Source organism: Pollicipes pollicipes, unplaced genomic scaffold (assembly GCF_011947565.3).
Source record: "Pollicipes pollicipes isolate AB1234 unplaced genomic scaffold, Ppol_2.1 Scaffold_7261;HRSCAF=8764_pilon_pilon_pilon, whole genome shotgun sequence".
Lineage (NCBI taxonomy): Eukaryota > Metazoa > Arthropoda > Thecostraca > Pollicipedomorpha > Pollicipedidae > Pollicipes > Pollicipes pollicipes.
Window position 1 is genome coordinate 9,260,512 of NW_023597054.1, and position 19,309 is coordinate 9,279,820.

Genomic DNA, 19,309 nt, shown 5'->3' on the forward strand with positions numbered 1-19,309 from the left:
GCGTCAGGCATCACTTACACATGTAAACGATTTTAAGCTAGCACACATCACACACAGGCACATACCACGTTCACATGATCGGCCATGATGAGCCCTGTACGCTAAAATTTGGTCGCCGACTTTTTATAAGAATAGATTCACTTATTTTCCTGTCTGGGTAGTCCTAGTCCCGTGCTATGTAGATGACTTTGAGCTCCAAAAGGGGCATAGGGTCCATACTTCCCTCGATTTCAGCCTGAGTGTTCTGCGTTCTGTCTCGCAGGTGTTCATTATATCTCAAACGAATAGGGCGCATAGACTCCCCGACACAGACTATATCCCTCCCATGTTTTTCACAAAGTTTACACTTGACTTCACAAACCATGCTTTTTTGCGTGCAAGCTCCTTGAAACTCAGAACTGCATAAATGGCATCTGATGACATCATCATAACTGACTTTGTGCGATGTGTGATGGCTTCAAATCGTTGACATGTGTAAGTGATGTCTGACGCGTGATAAGCGATGCCTGTTCAATTGAAATCGTTTGCATGTATGATTGGTGCGCGATGTGTGATGTCTGTTTGCTTCAACTCGCTTGCATGTTCGAATGGCGTGCGATGCGTGATGCCTATTTGCTTGAATTCGTTTGCACGTACACGTATGCCCGGGCATTCTAATTCTTAGACAGGCACTGTAGCTTGGTAATGGTTGACAGTCGTTCTTTGTTTAATCCCCTGAATGTTGGTGTCCTCCAAAAAGTGTGGCTGGCTCTGAAAAAAACCTGGAAAATCGGGTCGGATCATCCGCAGACAATTTTAAATCCACTTCTGCTTTTGTTTCGATAAAGGCGTGTTGATGAAATATCAACCAAACTTCATCTCCATTCTCCTGTTTTTTTTTCTCGAGGAATAAGGCTAATACTGCTGTCTTATCTATGTGACTAATGTTGCTTGCTAATGCACGGAATAACTTCCAAAATCTTCGGCATGGTCACGTGAAAACCAAGTTTATGGTAGTCGAAGTCATGCGCGACCTATTACTAACATTTTCTAAGATGTAATCTATTCTAGTTCGGGACTGAGACAGCTGGATATTCTTTGAACAAGGGAAAGGCCCACCGTTGAAGACATGCGACTCTGCGGCGGCGCATCCTTGTCGTTCCAAGGCTGTATTTAAATGTTAACCGTTACGAAACCCACATCTTGCTGATTTCACTACAATACTGATGTAAAATACGAGACCAACTGCTGGGTGTGTGGTGATGGTGGGATCGTCACATCTTAAGTGCGAAGGCACTATAGAAAAATTAGTATGTGATCATGTTATGACATTCTGAAACGTATAATGCCACTTACCTGGGCAACTATTAGTACATGGATGGCTTCAAACCTCCCTGTGTGTAAAAAGACCACACAACCGCTAACATACGTTTGCTTATTTGCAGCTGTTCTCCCTGCTGATGATGTTCAATTGTGGCAGATTCGACAAGTCAAGGAATCACTATGAACATCCAAGTTATTCATACAGTATTAAAAGCGAGGAGCTGATGCATGGAAGAAGGCTAAAAATTTGATGCGTTTGCCAGCAGCAATGCTATCTTGGAGTGCACTCAAGATACACCGAATCTGAGTGCAGCCCTGTCTTTAGGGCTAGTGCATGCTTTCAACTTTGACAGTATTAGAAGGATGAACTACATACTCTGCACGGGCTTCAGTTTACAACCTCAAACCCCATACATATAACCAGGGCTGGAGGTCTCCAGAAAGTGAACGCTCCTAACATTTCAAATATTACGTGTTAGGTCTGTGCCATGAACACATCACACGCCCAAAAATGGTTCAAAGCCTCTTACTCTGCCGAGATATCCGGTGCACGATAATTGATATCATATACCTAACTTATTTCCATTATGTCATGAAACAAATTGGGCTAGAATTCCAATATGAACACACACTGTGCTTGAACGCTTCCTTCGTTACAACCCGCCTCACACAAAATAAGCGTAAACCACTTGATCCCTGCCACTCTACTCCACCAACCCATCACAACATTGCTCCCGAATCAACCACAACCCCTGCCCTCGCCCGCACCTGTCGCCTGCTAGCGCGTCATCTGCATATCGTCGGTAATGGCCCCGGGCCCAGCGTTCTCACAGAAGCCAGCCACAGCCGGCCACCCCTCGCTTCCGCGTGGTCACGGGGAGTGACCACCGCGTGTCCCCTCCCTTCTGCGTATCGGACACACGCGCACGCACACGCCCCGCCATGTACCGTTCCGGCCCGGGCGCAGGGGTTACGCGCGGCCGTTGAACCCACTGTAAAATTACCTCCTATCTAACTACGCTATTGAGCGCGGCCCCCTCAAGTTACCAACGGTAGAATTTTTGGTAAACAACGCCGAACCCTTTTGTGCGTAAACAGCGGGGAATGTCGACGACCGGCCGGCCGACCGCCAACCACTGAGCGGGGTCGAGTGACGTCACGAACCACCCGCCGCGTACGCGTGGCCGGGACGGGACGGAGGGCGCGAGGGAAGGGGAGAGAGAGAGAGAGAGAGAGAGAGAGAGAGAGAGAGAGAGAGAGAGAGAGAGAGAGAGAGAGAGAGAGAGAGAGAGAGAGAGAGAGAGAGAGAGAGAGAGAGAGAGAGAGAGAGAGAGAGAGAGAGAGAGAGAGTGAGAGAGAGAGAGAGAGGGAGAGAGAGAGAGAGAGAAGAGAAGAGGAGAGAGAGGAGAGAGAAGGAGAGAAGAGAAGAGGCGAGACAGAGCGAGGAGCGCGAGAGAGAGAGCTCTCTCGAGAGAGAGAGAGAGAGATAAGGAGATGATCAGACGCGAGGGAGAGAGAAAAAAAGAAGGAGAAAGAGTTTGCTTCTGATTTTTTCTCTTCCCCCTCCGGATTTCCTATCCGTCCTTGAACACTCTAGCCAGGAGCCGGCAGGTGCCATGAGAATAGAAACCCCGACAAGAGAGATTCAGTGCGATGACGTGACACCCCGAACCGGGCATAATGCTATTTCGGGAAGGGCATTATGCAAAGATTCTTTCGCCCAAGATGCCATACAGGAGATGCTCCCATTCCCTGTTTGCGGCCTTCGCATGCACCCCCGTACGTGTACGTCACGACTTGGGTATTCCTGAATGGAATGGCTGCGCTGGGAAGCCTCGATTCGCCGAGCTAAATCGGTGCGCCGGCCGATCAGCCGGCCGGTGGAGTGTCGACTGCACCGCCATACACCAAGGTACTGCGGGTGGCCTAACACGCAGGGTCGGCATAAATAGCAGCGCACGGCCTAAATATAGCGCCACGGCAGGGGAGAATGCCGGGCGGTCGCGCGTCGCCCGTCCTCGCCTGGAGCGGCCGAACGCAGGCGTATATCGGTCGCTTCCATGGGTATGTCAGGTGATGTGAATATTTTGCATGTGGTCTGATCATCAATGATCAGATCACATGCAACTTGTGAATTTTCCCCCTGATTTCGGGGGAGGTTGGTGCAGCTACATAATTGCGGGGTGTTGCTGCGCATCAACGAATGCCCCACCGAACGACCATCAAGTTTTCGCGGCATCAAGGGTTTCACAGGCATTAGTTACATGCAACACCCAAAGTCGTCACTTTCGCGACGTTGGGAAATTTAGCGCCTCCGTACTTCTGCGTGATGACATGTAACAATGTAGGTGGCCTGCGTTGTTCCAAGGTATCAATCGGCTCAGGAAGCTGCTGGCATCGTTAAACATTGTTGCTAATCGCAGCACAATGAGCGAATGAAAAGCAAGATGTACTTGCTAGTTATAACACTGGAAAAACACTAGATGAGCAGAACATTTTTCGGAATGCCAACTCCAACAGCATCGCTGTCATCCCCAAGAAAGAAAATAGCATATCACGTGCCAAGGTAATATAGCTGAGAACTTGGTAGGTAAAACAACTTTCAAATGATCGCTCTTATCTCTTGCCGTTAGTGTCTCGAGAACAATGCGCAATGCCGTCATAAAACGCCGATTGTTTGTCGCGGTTATTAAATGTCCGCAAAATCAATCAAATTGGATTATCTTATTTTCATTTAGAATACTTACGTGTTAGTCGAGTGGCAAAGGGGTATCGCGCAGCACCTGTGTTTTATAAACAGCTTAGCTACTACAGTATACAGAATCATTATGCCCAAATGCATCCTTATGTCCTAGACGCCGATCTGTCATTTCCAGTCCTTGCCATTTACCGTAATGTTTGCGTCTGTTTGCGTCATGACATACATATAAGACTAATAGCAGCATATCTTAAGGTCACATGTACATACAGACCCGACACATGCGTCCCCATGATGGCCGTTTGTGCCTATTGTGGGGCAAGTGTGCTATATTAACATCATGCGAGCACAAACAAAAGCTTTTCAAGGCTATCGTAATCAGCAAAGGTCAACAGAAGAGAATCCCAGATCTCTGCGATACGAGAAAACGCGAGACGAGGCGATACCAAACAAATAGGATGAGAAAAGACAGACCGGTCCGCATCGACCGACTGCCTAGCCCTATGTCATCGTATGTTTACACCACTGCAGCATTGCACTACTGCGGCGATTGCCCTTATGTAGCGATTACATCTAACAGTATACGTGTTCTGTTGTTTAAGGTGTTTGTGCTGCACTCCGTTAAGATCGCATATTTTTTCAGTTTTGACTTCCGTTTCAAATTCGGCACTTATAGCTTCCTTCACAATGCATTTTGTTCAATTGTTTTGACAGCTTTCAAGCAGCATTCAACATCGATCTGCCGTGATTTAACAGCGGGCAAAAAATTGATTTTCGTTGAAGACACCTCATTTCCTAAATCGCTTAATGCTTTTGCTATCTAGCCCTCTTGATTTGCAAGCTTAAATTTTGAAACAAAGCTTGTGCGGCATCAAATGTAACAATTCGAAGCTAACCCAGTCTTCGACAGAGCTGTCAGGCTTAGACAAACGCGACATTCATCTGGATCGAAACAGTCTTTCGGGTTTGTCGCGCTATTGCAAGTGGGTATAGGTCACTTCAGTTTACATTCGCTCACCGAAAGCACAGACCTGGTATGGTCCAGACATCATAACGAGCCCACGAGCATCGCTGTGCCGTCCCGAGCGACTCTGTCATTTGGCGCTGACAGACCCTGCGCTGGGGGTGCGCCGCAGGTCAAATAACACGGAAAACCTCAGCCATTAGTCATCGCTGGCGGGGACCAAATGCCGCCTGCACAGTAGCAGGAAGGGTGGGGTCGCCCGCAGCGGACCCGTGCCGCCCTGAGCTGGCTGCAGGGCGAGCTGCCGGCGGCGACGAAGCCTGTCGGCCCGCCCCGGCCGGCCGGCAGGGGCCCACGACCGAAACAATGCCTGTTTTGATCACGCCGCCGGCAAACAGTGATCGGGCGTTAGCGGTGGCAGCGCCCGAGCGGGCGGCCAGCCGGCCAGTCCTCCGAGCCGGCCGAGCCCGGTGCGACGACGTCTCCTCGGCCACTGACCTTCCCAACTCCTTATCAAAACGCAACACTTGGCGGCCGGCCGAGCCACAAACAACCTGTAGCGGCAGCGAGCGGAACAGGCGGCGGCCGCGGCCCCTGACCCCTGTATCGATTCGCCGGCCCTGTTTACCGCGGAGGGGCTCCGGTACGGTGTGGGACCGTGGGTAAAAAGCTAAAAGTAACTGAAGCGGAGAGAATTCGGCGGCCGGCGCCTGATTGGCTGAAGGGGTGAGGCGTAATCGCTGGGCGGCTCCCGGGCGGCACGGCCCGTGGGAGCCGCCTGTTTTTTGGTGGGGGTAGCCAGTAGGGATGAAGCAGTGGCCCGGGTGCGGGCGAGCGCTCCACGGGTCCGGTCAGGCTGCCGGTGCCGCCCACGCCGTCGCGCAGCACAGGTGAGGGTCGGTTCTGCCGACTGGTAGCGCACGACTCTTGTGCTCTGCAGTGGGCTGTGTGCGTCTAAACGGAGAGTGCCGCTCTTAAGCCACAGGGAGATTATTTTCAATGATAATTGGACTGTTTTTTTTTACTGTTGTGCAGCTGCTAAATACGTGGTAGTTTCGGTAATCTTTGCGCAGCGAATGTGATCGCATCTTGTGTGATGCGAGGCAATGGTCATCATGCTTCCCCGGAAAACAAGATTCTCCTGCAAACAAAACACACATCTTTGCTTAAATGTTCTCACAAAACACGTATGAATTTGCGAAGAGTAAGTTTTATTTAAGCTATTCAGTTTTTGGGTTGAAGCAGAGAAATGTTTCCATTGCAACTGTCTGGTTGCCATTGGCTAGACTCCAACCAGTAGCAACAGAAAGAGTTGGGACAAGTTTATGAAAACAGACAGCCAATGCATTGGGAAAACAAAGATACAAAACAACTTGCGACTCAATTAGGGAAATTTTCAGCCCGCGCTCTAGCTGTGACTACCTCTTCTGTGTTTATTCCAAATACATAGATGCACGTTTTGATTTCGGTGTCCTCCGGCCCAGTGCACGGTGCATCTAGCGTGGTCAGTTATCATCAGACTCAAGTGCATTTATTTAAAGTAACATAATTTTGTCCAGCACAGCTTTAACGATACCAGCCGATGTCAAATGAGCCCTCACGGGGTGTGGCCGAGCTATGTTTGCTGGGTGATGAGGTTCACTATCTTTAAGGTTGGGATGCAAGTAAGGTGGATTGGATAAGCACGGTTTCGGCCGCGCACATTCGGATAATTTGTTAGCTTGCTAACACGGTTGGATCGTTTTTCGCCCACATCACTAGCACCGAGCAATCGCCCTATAACATTAATCCGTGGGAATGCGCGCTTCTTAATAGCCGCCGTAAAACCCCAATCAACATCAACTAAGATCGCGGCTCGGTTGCATTCGTGGCATTTCATGGACAGTTGAAAATGGCACGACGTGACGTGACGTTTCCCACTACAGCGCTCCACTATGGCGCTGACTCTTCAATCAGCGCTGAGCGGCCGCAGCTATCCGGAGCTGGATGTGAGCGGCTACCCGGAGCTGAGCGGGCGTGGCTACGCGGAGCTGGGCGTACGCGGCTGTCAGGAGCTGCCGATAGACCTAAGCCGGCGCCGGTCGCCGTCTCCCGACGTGAGCGTCTCGCTCGGCCGCAATGTCCTGATGGATCGCGCCATGGGCCCGCCGCCCGGGCAGGCCGCCGGTCTCACTTTGGGCGTGCAGGACCTCCGCGTGCGGCCCTCACACAGCATCATCCCCTTCCACAAGCTGCGGCGCCACTCGCAGAAGGGCTCACGCGCGCGGCTGAAGAAGCAGCGCCTGGAGGAGGCCGTCAGCCTACTGCGAGAACGGGAGGGGGGCGGCGAGCCGGAGCGCCGCTGGCAGAGCGAGCGGCCCGCGGAGGAGACCGGCCGGCGATCCGTCGACGCGGAGGCGCCGCCGCCGCCTCCACCGCCGCCGCCGCCGCCGCCGCCGATGCCGCACCAGCTGATGCGGCAGATGCTGCTGCTGCAGCAGACCGACGCCGTGGCCTACCCGTCGCTGTTTTACCTGCAGTATTGCGCCATGATGCAGGGCCTGCAGCTGCAGCAGGCGCTGCGACGGCAGCAGGCGGCCAAATTACCGTCACCAGCGCCGCTGGCGGCGGCAACGGCGCGGCGGCCCGGCTCCACCGGCTCGGCCACCAGCCCAGCCGCCACGCCACCACCCACGCCCAGTACCCCCAGCACGGCCGACGAGCCGCAGCAGCGGCGTCGCGCGCCGCGCACGCTGACCGGGAAGCACGTGCGCCAGGGTCAGGGCGCCAGCCCGGAGACGCTGCGCGTTCTGCGCCGTGTTGTCATGGAGAAGGCCCGTCTGCGCGATCTGGGACTTCTGCCGCCGCCCAAAGTCAAGCCCAAGGGCCGCCGCAAGAAGTGAACGTTTATGCAACCTTCTGCCTCGACCGAGCTGTTCGCATGGTTTGTTGTTGTCATCCGCGACCGCGGCCAGAGCATCTCCAGGTACACAGTGTGGGAAATGATACGGGTACCGTGTGAAGGAGGTTGGTGGAGGGTGAGGCATGTTACCAGTTAGCGTGCTAATCGCGATTTAATTGCCTCACTACTGTTCTATGCGAATGCTGCGCTGATATGAATGTTTGTGGGCGAGTGTGGTGGAAGACCAAGCATTCCGGTAATGATTGAAGGCGATTCCATTAATGATGTAAGAGTGACAATGAGAAAATCGTGAAGGACCAGGCATTGTCCACTTGATGTGAAGAATTGGGACTCAGACTGCGCTCTGGCCAGTGTTATTATCTACCTCATGGGCAACGGGATCTCCTGTGGATTGTTATGCTGCAAACGTGCGGTGCTATTTCGCAGCCGATTCGCTGCGAGTCACGGGATTGTTCGTAATACAGTCGTTCCGTCCACACACAATCATCGTGAATAGGGGGCATCTTTCGTGTCGAGCATGAGACATGCGATGTTCCAAGCTCACCTTCACTCACTCGTATCGCCGGTACCGCATAATGTTTCTCTAAGCAATCCAAGCAACGTCCGGTTGCATCCCGGTAACACAGAGCTCAATGCAGACCGTAAGATATTACGCCATAATTTTATAAATGCACAGTAGGGGGCATCGTTCACAATTAACACTGCGTTGAGAAAGAGTTATGCACTGCCCATAAAAAGACACATTTCAAATGCAAAAACTGCGTTTGCGCATTGAATGAGCAACTGAGGGGCAGCCACACTACATAATGGTGTAGTGCACCTTGCGTTTGGCGCGGCGCGTGACGTGAGGCGCGCAGTTTAGGGTGTGCTGATAAATCCCTGCTGCGTCCAGCGCGGCTGGCATTCACCAATGCACTCAACGAAATAGGCATAGATCTCTCCATTTTCAGACATGTCCCAGCACCCAGCGAACGGGAAAGCATTAGGTTATTGTGTTTTAAAGCATATGCCAATATTTCCTCTTTCAATTGCGTAAAACAGTTGGACAATATCTGACTCACGGTCTTGTCATGCACCGACAGAGGTGGAAGCATCTCACTTGGGCAAACACGTCTCCGAATGCTAGTCACTGGGGCCAAAAATATGATACCCCATGAGACAACCGAGCCCGATCCGCTTACACGGCAACAATACCCAGCCGTAAGTACTTCCGAGGAGTCGTAGATCTACGACAGAATCGGCGTAGTGCCATGATAGACCTGGCTCAAGCCAACACACTCAGGCCACCTAATCCACTTCAGCTATCAGGCGAGAGGCACAAATACGACATCGTTCGACGGCGGTAAGACATACGCCAGCTGAAGGGTCGAGCACACCGAACGGAGACGCAAGGTGGCCACCCAACTGGGTAGGGTGTGCTCAGCACCCAGCTCAGCGTTCAGGTCAGCTCAGCGCTGAGCTCAGCTCAGCGCTCAGCTCAGCTCAGTGCTCAGCGCGGAGACCCACGCAAGGGTACGAGCTGGGCGGCGCACAGGGGCAGGCTAGGAGAGGAGTATCCGGGGCTGCTCTAGGAGTTCAACTGCATCAAATGACCTGATCTGACCTCGCTTCTTTGGTCGGTCATCAGGTTGATCATCAGGTCGGTCATCGTCTTTGGTTAGTCGATCATCAGGGAATTCTAAAGGCATCTGGTCATCTAACGTCTTGGAATTCGATACCCTGATGCGATGGATAAACGAATTCTATTAGAACAAGTTAAGACGGGCTTCGGTATGTCAAGCGCACCTTGCTAACTCGGCTTTCACATGGTTTAATTGGCCGTGTCTGATTTTGATCTGTTTTCCGATGACCTCCAGAGGTCACGGCTCTCAAAGCCCAGCGCGAAGTCGGGAGTTGCCTACGCAACCTAGCATGTCTCACACCTGTGAAATTTTGAAGGGGATCAGAGAGGTTAGCATTTGTCAGGCCATCTGATCTTGTGCTGGGGCGGCACTGTGAGCTCCTGACCGACAAAGGAGCACCGCAATGTTACAGGGTCCCCGACCAATGCAAATCGCGGCCAGGCCTTGTCCCTGCTTGGGAGATGGCCCCCTGAGCTCAGACACGGAACACGGGCCCGACTGTTCGGTGCTGGCGATCTCTAGCCAAAATAGAAGAACGCACTGCCTCAGGGATCCGAAAGCGATGCAAGAGACCCTCTGATTGACATTCAAGGTCACGGCCCCCGGGCCGGGGGGCAGCTTTTAATGTGACCTACTGCCAGTGCTTCGGTCACTTCGGACCCTTCAGCCTTTCCATCGGACCGTTCATCTTTGGTCCCGAGGGGTCTTAAGGTCCCTCCCAGCTCCTCTTCGGCTCTTCGGGACCCTTTGCCAACCCTGTTACTCCCTGTGGGCCGCTGACAGGTTCGGATAGAGGGGCCCCTTCCAGCGTAAATCGCTGGTCCCAGTTTTGTCACTGCTTGGAAAGCGAGCCCTTAGGTCCATATTAACACGGAGCCGACTGTGCGGTACTGGTGACGCCTGACCGACACGCAGACCCATACGGGCTCAGGCTGTCCCTGGTTGGTGCAAATGGCCCTCTAACTGCTTTTTTGAGGGCTTGTTCCCGTAGGCCGAGCCCCCTCGATCAGTCCTTCGTGCCCTTAGACCCTTCAATCAGACCATTAACCACTGCTCCCCAAGCTCTCTTCGGACCTCCTCGAACACTACCTCTTGCCGCCTGGGGGTCCCTTGCCAACACAGGACCACTTGCGTGGCGCTGTGGGCCTCTGACGCGCACTGAGGCCCGACCGATGTAAATTGCTGGCCCCGGATTTGTCCCTGGATGGAAAATGATACCTCAGGCCCATACCAACAAGGAGCTAACTGTGCGGTACTGGTGGTGTCTGACCAACCTTAAGGCCCTTATCGATTCAGGGGGCCCCGATATGCGCAAAACACTACCCGGCTGGCATCGGAGTGCCCGGCTCAGCGGACCTGGCGCCTAAATACGACTTCCAGGCTACCTTTTGGTCCCTTCCAGCACTCGAATCGGGACCCACGAGAGGCACGCACACCTGACAATCCCCCCCCCCCCCCCCCTACCTGTGCCAATGTTAGGGAGCGAGCCCTCTGGAGGGCGCTGTGAGGAGGGCATTTCAGGCTATTGTGAATGCCTTTTCCTCTCAAATTTACGCTTCAAACATCTGCAGCTTTGACACAGCTTGCTTTCGTAACATAGTACTTGTCACAGCTCATGACAAGTCACAAATGTCACACTTTCTGCTTGATGCACGGATACACTTGTGGCGCCAGCCGGGTAGTCTCTACTGGTCTACCGCAGATAGCCTTGTGAGCGGCCAATGTCCTGGGACAGACCAGGAGGCCTTGTGTTAACCTGCGGGCGTACAGACTGCTAGAGGAAGTCGGGGCGTTGTTGGCTGAAGTGTTGACTGCTGAGTAACCGGATAATGAGTATGCAGGTCAGTTTTTACACTGGTGGGAGGCAGAATATGAACGTGTACCAGGAGCTTCACTTTCTGCAGTTGATGGTGGTGGGGGTGGTGGGGGGACGTGCCAAAGGAATGGTAACGTTATTTGCCACTTGGCGCTTGGCCCCAATTTCCACTTCATTTTGATTGGTAGCAAAGTCTTTTGACTTCAGCTATCAAAAAGTCCCATTTAAGCAGCACAGAAGTCAGGTCAACATATGATGCTTAAATGGTAAGCTTTTTGAGATGTGCATCCCTTCCCTCAGCATTTACAACTTTCCAGGAACATGTTACATCTGTGCTAATGTAGTTTAAAACTTAATAAGGTAACCCTGAATTCCTTCCATGTCAACCGCATTGTATTGCTAGGGTACAAGGTCAACATTATTTATTTGGGTAGGGGTGATAACAATTTCTGGTTATGTTTCCAGGAATTATGTTTGGGGCCAGTGCAAAGCATTTAGAAAGATGTGATAAACATTTTGTGCTTGACATCATGTGTGGGGGTCAGGGTATACATTCCTACCTCATGTTAAGAAAGAGCAGTGTACATCAATTGCTGTTTTTAAGGCAGAATGTATCATAATTAATAATAAAACAGGTCATCTAAGCTCTTACCTTGGAACTTATGTAACTGCCATAGCGCACACCCAAGGGCAAGCACGCAGCAACTGCAACCCCAGCGCCATTTCTATGCGTGATCCCAGCATTACTGTGTGATCACGACATTACTGCCTATCAAGAACCAGAAAAATGTACAAGGCCAAGGTAACAAGAATTCATTAAAATGTATTTCTTGCATATCCAAGCAGTCTTCCATATTGTTTGTGGATTGATCAACATGGTGGGGAAATGTGATGCTTTTGCATGGGAATGGAAAGCAAAATGAGAATATGTTAGGCTATGTTCTGGGCTATTCTGGCCTGTCCGTTTCATAAACGTACCCAGACACTATAAGAAACGTTTTTCATTGCATTATTGTTACCTTTGTCTCATAATTTTTCATGGTTCTTAATAAGCAAAAATACTGTAATTACACAATGGCAACGCAGAAACGGCGCTGGGAAGTTAAGGCGGTGGGGTCCGTGCGGCTCTTGGGAGCTCGCTCTCGTAAGTAATAAAATTATCGTAAATATCGTAAAAAGTAAAAAAATTAAAATTTGAAGGTAGGAGTATGAATCTACCTGTTTTAAGATTATTTATGACATGTTCCGCCTTAAACACGACAAATGGTGTACGATGATTTTTCTAATGTTAGGCAGGAATGTATACCCACACCTGTGTGGGGGCTTGCATGGTGTGGGCATTGCCAACAATTTTCTTGGTGGCTGTGTAATGGTTATGCTATTTTCAGCTAAAAAAGATGTTTATGATCTTTCAGGACCATTTATTACCTGAGGCTGATTTGCTTAGTTGTATTGATGAAGCTGCTTTTTATGTGGCTAGGCTGCTGTGTTTTTATGTGGCATAGGTATCATCTTCATTCTATTATACCTGGGAGTTGTGAGCATGAAATCTGCACTTTTCCTAGTTATTCAAAATGTCATCAGAATATAAGCTGCATGGTGAGAAAAAGTAATAGTGTGTTTACTTATATCACCATTTTTAGTAACATCTGTGCTGTCTGCATGATCTCATGTTCTTCTGTTGACAAAATTCAGTATAGGAGTATCATGTAAGAAAAGCAGCTTCACAAATATGTGACCCGATTTTATGTTCTCATGGAGCAGGCTAGGCATGAAAGGCTATAGAATTACTGCTGGGAGTATTTATTTCTATTTTCCATTTTCATTAGCATTGGTAACTCAACTCTATAATGCCATGTTGACCAGAGCACCATATTATTCCTTTCAGATTTGCCCACATTTCTGCCATTCAAAGGCAAAAAGGCCTGATTGCTATTTTATCTGACAGCACTCAGGTGTTTTTGCATTTGGTTGGCAAGTTTCTGTACCAGATTGGAATTAGTTCTGTGCTGCAAATGGTTCACTTTGAAATGGGTCCTTAGAAAGCTGGGATATGTAAACAACATGAAGCCAGATGTTTCTTTATCTCACAGATAGTTAAACATTTGGATAATTTTATTTTTTATATTCTGTGTTCATGGGCCTGGCAACATATCTCAATGACAGCTCTCAACACAAACACACTTCTCCAAATTCCAGAATGACCTACATTTGCTAATATGCTGCAAATAATGGCATGTTCAGCTGCTGAGTATGGGGATGGAGGCCTGTATCGTTAGTTCCTAGACCACACTGATTGCAAGTACAACACCAGTTGAAATGGCCAACAATTTTTCATGATCCTTGCCTGATGGGTCCATTCTTGGCCTATTTTAACCATGCTTTCCATTTTTCAAATGACATTCTCAAGCTGTTCTGTGTGAACATGATTGTTTATATCCTGTTTTGTACAAGATTGTTTGCTGCTCCATTAACTGATTAATGCTTTCAGGGATTCAATAAATATTGATTAGGAAATCTTTGATGTCAGGGTCTTTTCCTATAGTATTTCAATTGTGTGATCCAGCCAGCATCTTGACTGGCTGGGGCTTGGTCAGAAACCAGTGTTACTGGGTGAACAAATCGTTACACAGCAATGATCAGATAAGACCTCTTAACCATTGTCTGGCTGCCACCTGGGAGTCATCAATGAGCTGGAGCAAAATTAAATGCTGCATTGTGGGTTTTATATGACTGCAATCCCATGTGGTATATGATCTTAGTGTTATGCTCTCCTTGCAAATGGTTAGTTGAAAAAGGGCCGCAATGACACACAAGCGTCTTGATGGCAGCGTGAGGAGAAGGCGCTGGACGCCGCACTGGATGCCTTCTCACAGCGTCTGACCGACCTGAAGCAGTCAATCGGCCAGACCCTGCAGAAGCTGGAGACAGGGCACGAGCACATGAGCTGGCCCTCCCTCCTGGACAGCTTTGCGCTCCTCTCCGGCCAGGTGTGTTCATGACAGTTTGTCAGTAGGATGACAGTGTATGACTTTTGCTCTGTTTGGTGCTCCCTTCCTGCTATATTGCAGTGCTGAGACGCACCCACAACGGCGTAGATTTCGCCGGATCGACAGCGGTTTATGAAGACTGCTAGTTTCATGGTGCAGCTTAAGCTGGTGTTACACGTGTGAGACGAATGTTCAGAGACGTTCCCACCAAAAACGTACGAATTTCCCGAGCTTATCGGGAGCCATTTTACGTTATTGGTAGTGAAACCACCTAAAACCGACAATTTATGAAGCCTCGAAGCCTCAGGGCCCCAAAGCCAATTGCAGACATTATTTGGCACATGGCTGGCAACAGGTTTGCTCGTGGGTTAGGGACGCTGAGGCGGCGGGATCTGAGGACCGAGCCTGCGTGTTGCAGCCGTGACCGCAATCCTGGTCACTTTAACTGCCCAGAAACCCTCCATAACCCGCCATAGTGTCGTCGCCTGTCGGTCGCCGGCCACCACTCCTGACCCAACCTGACGTGACGTGACGTGACGTGACGTGACGTGACGACCTGACCTTCCGCCGGGCCGCCAGCTGAACAACCTACTACGCGTGCTGAAGCACGAGAAGACGCCACTTCTGCGCAACCGCGTGACGCTGCCGCTGCTGCTGTCGCCGGAGCGTGATGAGGAGCTGGTGCGGCTGACCGAGGGCCGCGTGCCGGCCTTCGCGCACGACCTGGTGCCACACTACCTGCGTACCAAGCACGACCCACACGTGGAGCTGCGCTTGCAGCAGGTCGAGACCAAGGCCTCCACGGTCAGCGCCGACGCCTCGCAGGTGAGGGGTGCGAACGGTGTGGCTAGGAAGCCGGTGATGGTCGTGGTGAAGGGGATGGACTGCAGTGGCATGCGAAGCAGGCTGCTGGCTTTGTTTCCTGTGGCGAGTTTTCCGGCTGTGCTGAGGAGCGTTCACACTTGAATTTGGATAGTGCCATCAGATGCGAGCCGTTACAACACTGGAAGTGGTGCGCGTTACTGAACGCCGACCGCTCATATTCACAGAAACAGGTGACGGCAATGAACAAGGTGGTGAACAATCTGCTGGACTCGATCACGCAGGCGCGCGACGACTGGGAGAGCGAATCGGCGCGCGCCCAGCTGGGCCAGACGTCGTCTGTGGCCGACACCCAGGCACTGATCGCCGCCGTCGGCACCGGTAAGGGGCGGCCCGGCCCGCGCGGCACGGGACTGCCTCCGAGCGGGACGGTGTCAGTCCCGGCGCGATCGTTCGACTTGCGGGATGTGGTGCATCTACTGGCCCTCCGAACGTCGAATACGTCGCGGAGTTCAGAGGTGGCTGACACCGGCCGCCAGCCGAGCATCGGGCTTGCAAATAGCTTGAGCATGCACAGCATTCACCAGTATGATCTGGCCATACTCAGCTCGTTATCGTAATACCATTTCGTGTAGTAGGCAGTGTTTGGCCACGGTACGTGTGGTGCGGTAGGAACCGGCCTGAGCCTGCCTCTCCCGTGCCCCTCCACGTTGTCGTGCTGGCGGCACGCTTGACCGGAGCCCTCCGCACCGCAGGGAAGGGCCTGAAGAGCGGCCCGCCCAGCAGGTCCGCCCCGGCCTCCATGTCAGCCCCGGCGCCCGTGCAGAGTGAGTACGCACCGGCCGTGTCCTGCCGCCGCCGCCGCCCCCGCCCGTCGGCCCAGACGGCTCAGCTGGGATGGGTGCCGGTTGTGGAGGATATGGCTGCGGCAATGGGGGGTTTGTGTATGACAGCGTGCGTGGCGTGCCGCTGGAGTGGGCAGCAGTGGTTGGTGATCGCCCGCCAGCATGGCGGGCTGAGTGGCTCCATCCTGTGGCATCCTAAACCAAAAAAGGCTTGTGATGGAGGTTTCGTTATGCCAGTCCTGCCGGTAGCGGAGAAAGGCTAACAATCGATCGAGGAACTCCATCTTGACACTCAAATTGTCCTGGAAAGCTGTGGGAACTATGACGAATGACAGATTAGCGATCTTCATGATGATTACGCATGCTGGAACGCATGTGTAATCTCATCATGAGCTAAGGCCTGCTGGTAACCTTAGATCTTGCATTATAACTGCAGTAATGTTCTTTTACAGCGACAGCGATGCAGGGGGTCGCGGAATTACCTACCCTGGCATGTGTTTCACCACACTATCCATCGTTTTGTTTTCACGTTTTGACGTGCTCCCAAGTCAAGTGTGAGTCGCTGGTTATCGTATGTATAAGCCTGCGGCCAACCATTTAAGCAAGCATGCAAACATCATTTTCTACTGTTATAACGATTGATGTCTCCCTCAGTGCCCAATGTGAACAAGGCGCCCAGCTCTATCAAGACCAACATCAAGGCCAACATTCAAGTGCACCCGTACAAGTAGCCCCGTCAGAAGGCGATCCCCTACTGAATGAGGACTCTCCTTCCTGTGGGCTTCTGCGAGAGAGGGCTGAGAGGCGGCCTATGGGCCAGTCCCCAATTTTCGCAATAAGACGGTGACTCGGCACAAGTCATTTAGATTTGCTAAAATAATTTCAGAATTGCATCTTCAGTAAGAGGCTTCAAATACCAGTTTGACCCTATATGGCCCCGTGACCGTTGTCGTTCAGTGGCCGACCTTTTTATCATTCGAAATTTTGAACACGTGTAGTTTCGGAGGGGAGTGCCGTTCGACCGTTGACTGCACAAGTTTTGTCCCGTCCTGTATGGTGCCGATCGCTGCTGTGTTGAATCCGTGTGCCTCGGTATCGTCTTGCTGTATATCGTAACAGCCTTTGGCTGCGTATTGTGCCCTTGATGGAGGAAGACTCATGCATCTCTTGGAAACTCGGCCGAGTCATCACTGATGCACAATGTTTGCAAGCGATTTTCACGTGTTTCTAGTGGGATTCCAGCTACGAGCAACATGATCAGCTCTTCACATACATACGTGATGGTACTTAGCCAATGTTTATTTTGCCAACGTGATTTAGGTACCAGGGCTAGCGACAATAATTGTGCGGCTAGAACATGATCATGTCATCTTTTCCGTTATGATCAGCTTGCGTTGTTGGTTAGGCCTGTCCTCAACCGACGAGACAATATGGCACGCGGAAGGATAATCTGACCGTAAATTAGGCCTGTCTCGCTTTGCCGTCAGCGGATTCATGTGCTTAGGGCACCGTTCGATCTGCCGTCAGCACGATTGTCAGCTGGAATGCGTGCCGTCATACGTGCTGAATGTGCGTTCGATGTGTGGGCTGACGTTTTTTTCTCGATTTGTGGGCTGACGGGTTGTGAAGTTTTTTAAACTTTACTTGTCCTTCTTCCTTTACCTTTCACTTCAGACCACACACTAACTCTGGCTTACCGCCGACACACGAGCAAAGTGGTGTTGGGAAGTGTGGCTTCTCCGGTATTACCATTATCCATTCCATCCTTTTGTTGAGTGCTTCTTCCCATTTCCAATTCCTTTCAATTTCTTCCCTCCCATTTTCAGTGTTTACTTCTAACGCTATTAATTTTCTGGGGAATGCAACCAAACGCCACACCAATCATTGCCACTCACCTTTTCATTGCTGCTCTCGGGATTTTAATTACCTCATCTATGTCGTGTCGCATTTCCCCCCGAATTGGACATTGCCACCACTCCACCCAACGTACTCGCCAAATAAAACGCCCGCTTCAGTGACTTTTTAATCTGGTAGCGGTTTCCATCCTTGCTCACGGGCTGATAAAAATCCGGGCTTCATCGCCAGCTGGCGCGTGACGCCAAAGGCGATGTGACTTCGTGGTCACAAGACGTGGCGGAGGGCGAATACTGGACCGCGATTGGTGCTGACAAACGTGCTGCCGGCAGGTCGAGCGCGGCCTATGTGGAGAATTTCGTAATCGGACAAATATTTAAGCGTCTCGTTTTCTGAATTTCGCCGAACTAGACGCCGCCGCCAGTCAAATGCCGGCCGTACGCCTGCCCGTGATGCACCGAGGTAAGCTGCTATCAATGGGGATCAATGTCGCTGGTAATGCAGTGAAGTAACATGCGTGCTGTTGCGTCTCCGGCATGCGTGGCCTGCCACGCCTCGCGCGATGCACGCCGTCAGCGAAGCATTGGCGGTTTTGCGATGACAACCTTCGGATTCTGCGGAGCTACGAGCCCCGTGATAGAAATCGGGTTGCTTCGTATGAGACTTCCGGTTCACTACTTGTGGGTACTCTCTCTGCACCGTCATCGTGCTTCGCGCACGCTTCTGAATAGTTCCGTGGATCAATGTTCTCAGTATGTCATAGGAAGGAATTATGGGTCGCGCCACATAGTTCCGCCTACAAATGTGCAGGACGCCTGCGTCACATGGTATACATCATAATTGTGCGCCAGGTGTCACCAGCTCATGAGCATCAGCCTTTGCGGTGCCGTGAGATGTTCAGCAGCGCAGATCCACCAATCACATCACATATTACTGTCAGTTCTGCAATGGATGGTCATGATACATCATCCGTGTACCTGACAACACCATTTGGCCTGATAGGTTCGTAAATTGGAGTGAGCCGGTTGCCGGCCGTGCGGATTCCAGGCACAGACATCTGGCTGCGTTTCACTCCGTGTCAATTCCGTTTGTTACAGGGCGGAACACGAGCCACGCACTGGCTCGCATGGGCTCGCCCCGCCACTTCCGCATATACCGAATATTATTCTCCCACGTGGGTCTCGAACTCGGGCCATTATGGATGGACCAAGGATGAGGCCGCCACCCAGACAGACCAAAACCGTTGGCGTTAACGGACGCGCTGGATTACGTCCGTCAGTTGTTTTTCGGTGTAGCCTGGAGCGGCCAGTTAATCCCGCCGATAACGTAGGCGTGGTAAGAAGCGGGACCCGAGCTCTGCCGAATTTCGTCGCGTGCCAGGCTTCCAAACCGATATGCTGATTACTCGGCTGGATGGCAATGACCCGGCAATTCCGTTGCGTGTGAGAACGGGTCGTAACCAGCAACAGCATCACGCCACGGCAATGATCCTCG

The 19,309-nt window shown here is 51.5% G+C and overlaps 2 protein-coding genes across 2 annotated transcripts; both read left to right on the top strand.

The window, feature by feature from the left end:
* Window positions 1-5,772: 5,772 nt before the first annotated feature.
* LOC119112903 (uncharacterized) lies at window positions 5,773-7,846 on the top strand. The gene is made up of 3 exons (XM_037237208.1): window positions 5,773-5,854; window positions 6,890-7,362; window positions 7,645-7,846. Exons 2-3 carry the CDS (start codon window positions 6,899-6,901, stop codon window positions 7,844-7,846), a joined length of 666 nt encoding a protein of 221 aa, XP_037093103.1. The 5' UTR covers window positions 5,773-5,854; window positions 6,890-6,898.
* A 3,362-nt stretch (window positions 7,847-11,208) lies between these two features.
* MED8 (mediator complex subunit 8) lies at window positions 11,209-17,975 on the top strand. Its single transcript, XM_037236319.1, has 6 exons — window positions 11,209-11,329; window positions 14,136-14,294; window positions 14,874-15,119; window positions 15,344-15,497; window positions 15,872-15,943; window positions 16,616-17,975. Exons 1-6 carry the CDS (start codon window positions 11,318-11,320, stop codon window positions 16,690-16,692), a joined length of 720 nt encoding a protein of 239 aa, XP_037092214.1. The 5' UTR covers window positions 11,209-11,317; the 3' UTR covers window positions 16,693-17,975.
* The last annotated feature ends 1,334 nt before the right edge of the window (window positions 17,976-19,309 follow it).

Excerpts from the sequence above, each read along its gene's own strand:
- MED8 (XM_037236319.1), top strand. Across the intron at positions 14,295-14,873 it reads TTGCGCTCCTCTCCGGCCAG|CTGAACAACCTACTACGCGT; the intron begins GTGTGTTCATGA and ends CCGGGCCGCCAG. Across the intron at positions 15,944-16,615 it reads AGCCCCGGCGCCCGTGCAGA|TGCCCAATGTGAACAAGGCG; the intron begins GTGAGTACGCAC and ends TGTCTCCCTCAG.
- LOC119112903 (XM_037237208.1), top strand. The coding sequence starts at position 6,899 with ATGGCGCTGACTCTTCAATCAGCGCTGAGCGGCCGCAGCTATCCGGAG. Across the intron at positions 7,363-7,644 it reads CGATCCGTCGACGCGGAGGC|TACCCCCAGCACGGCCGACG; the intron begins GCCGCCGCCGCC and ends ACCCACGCCCAG.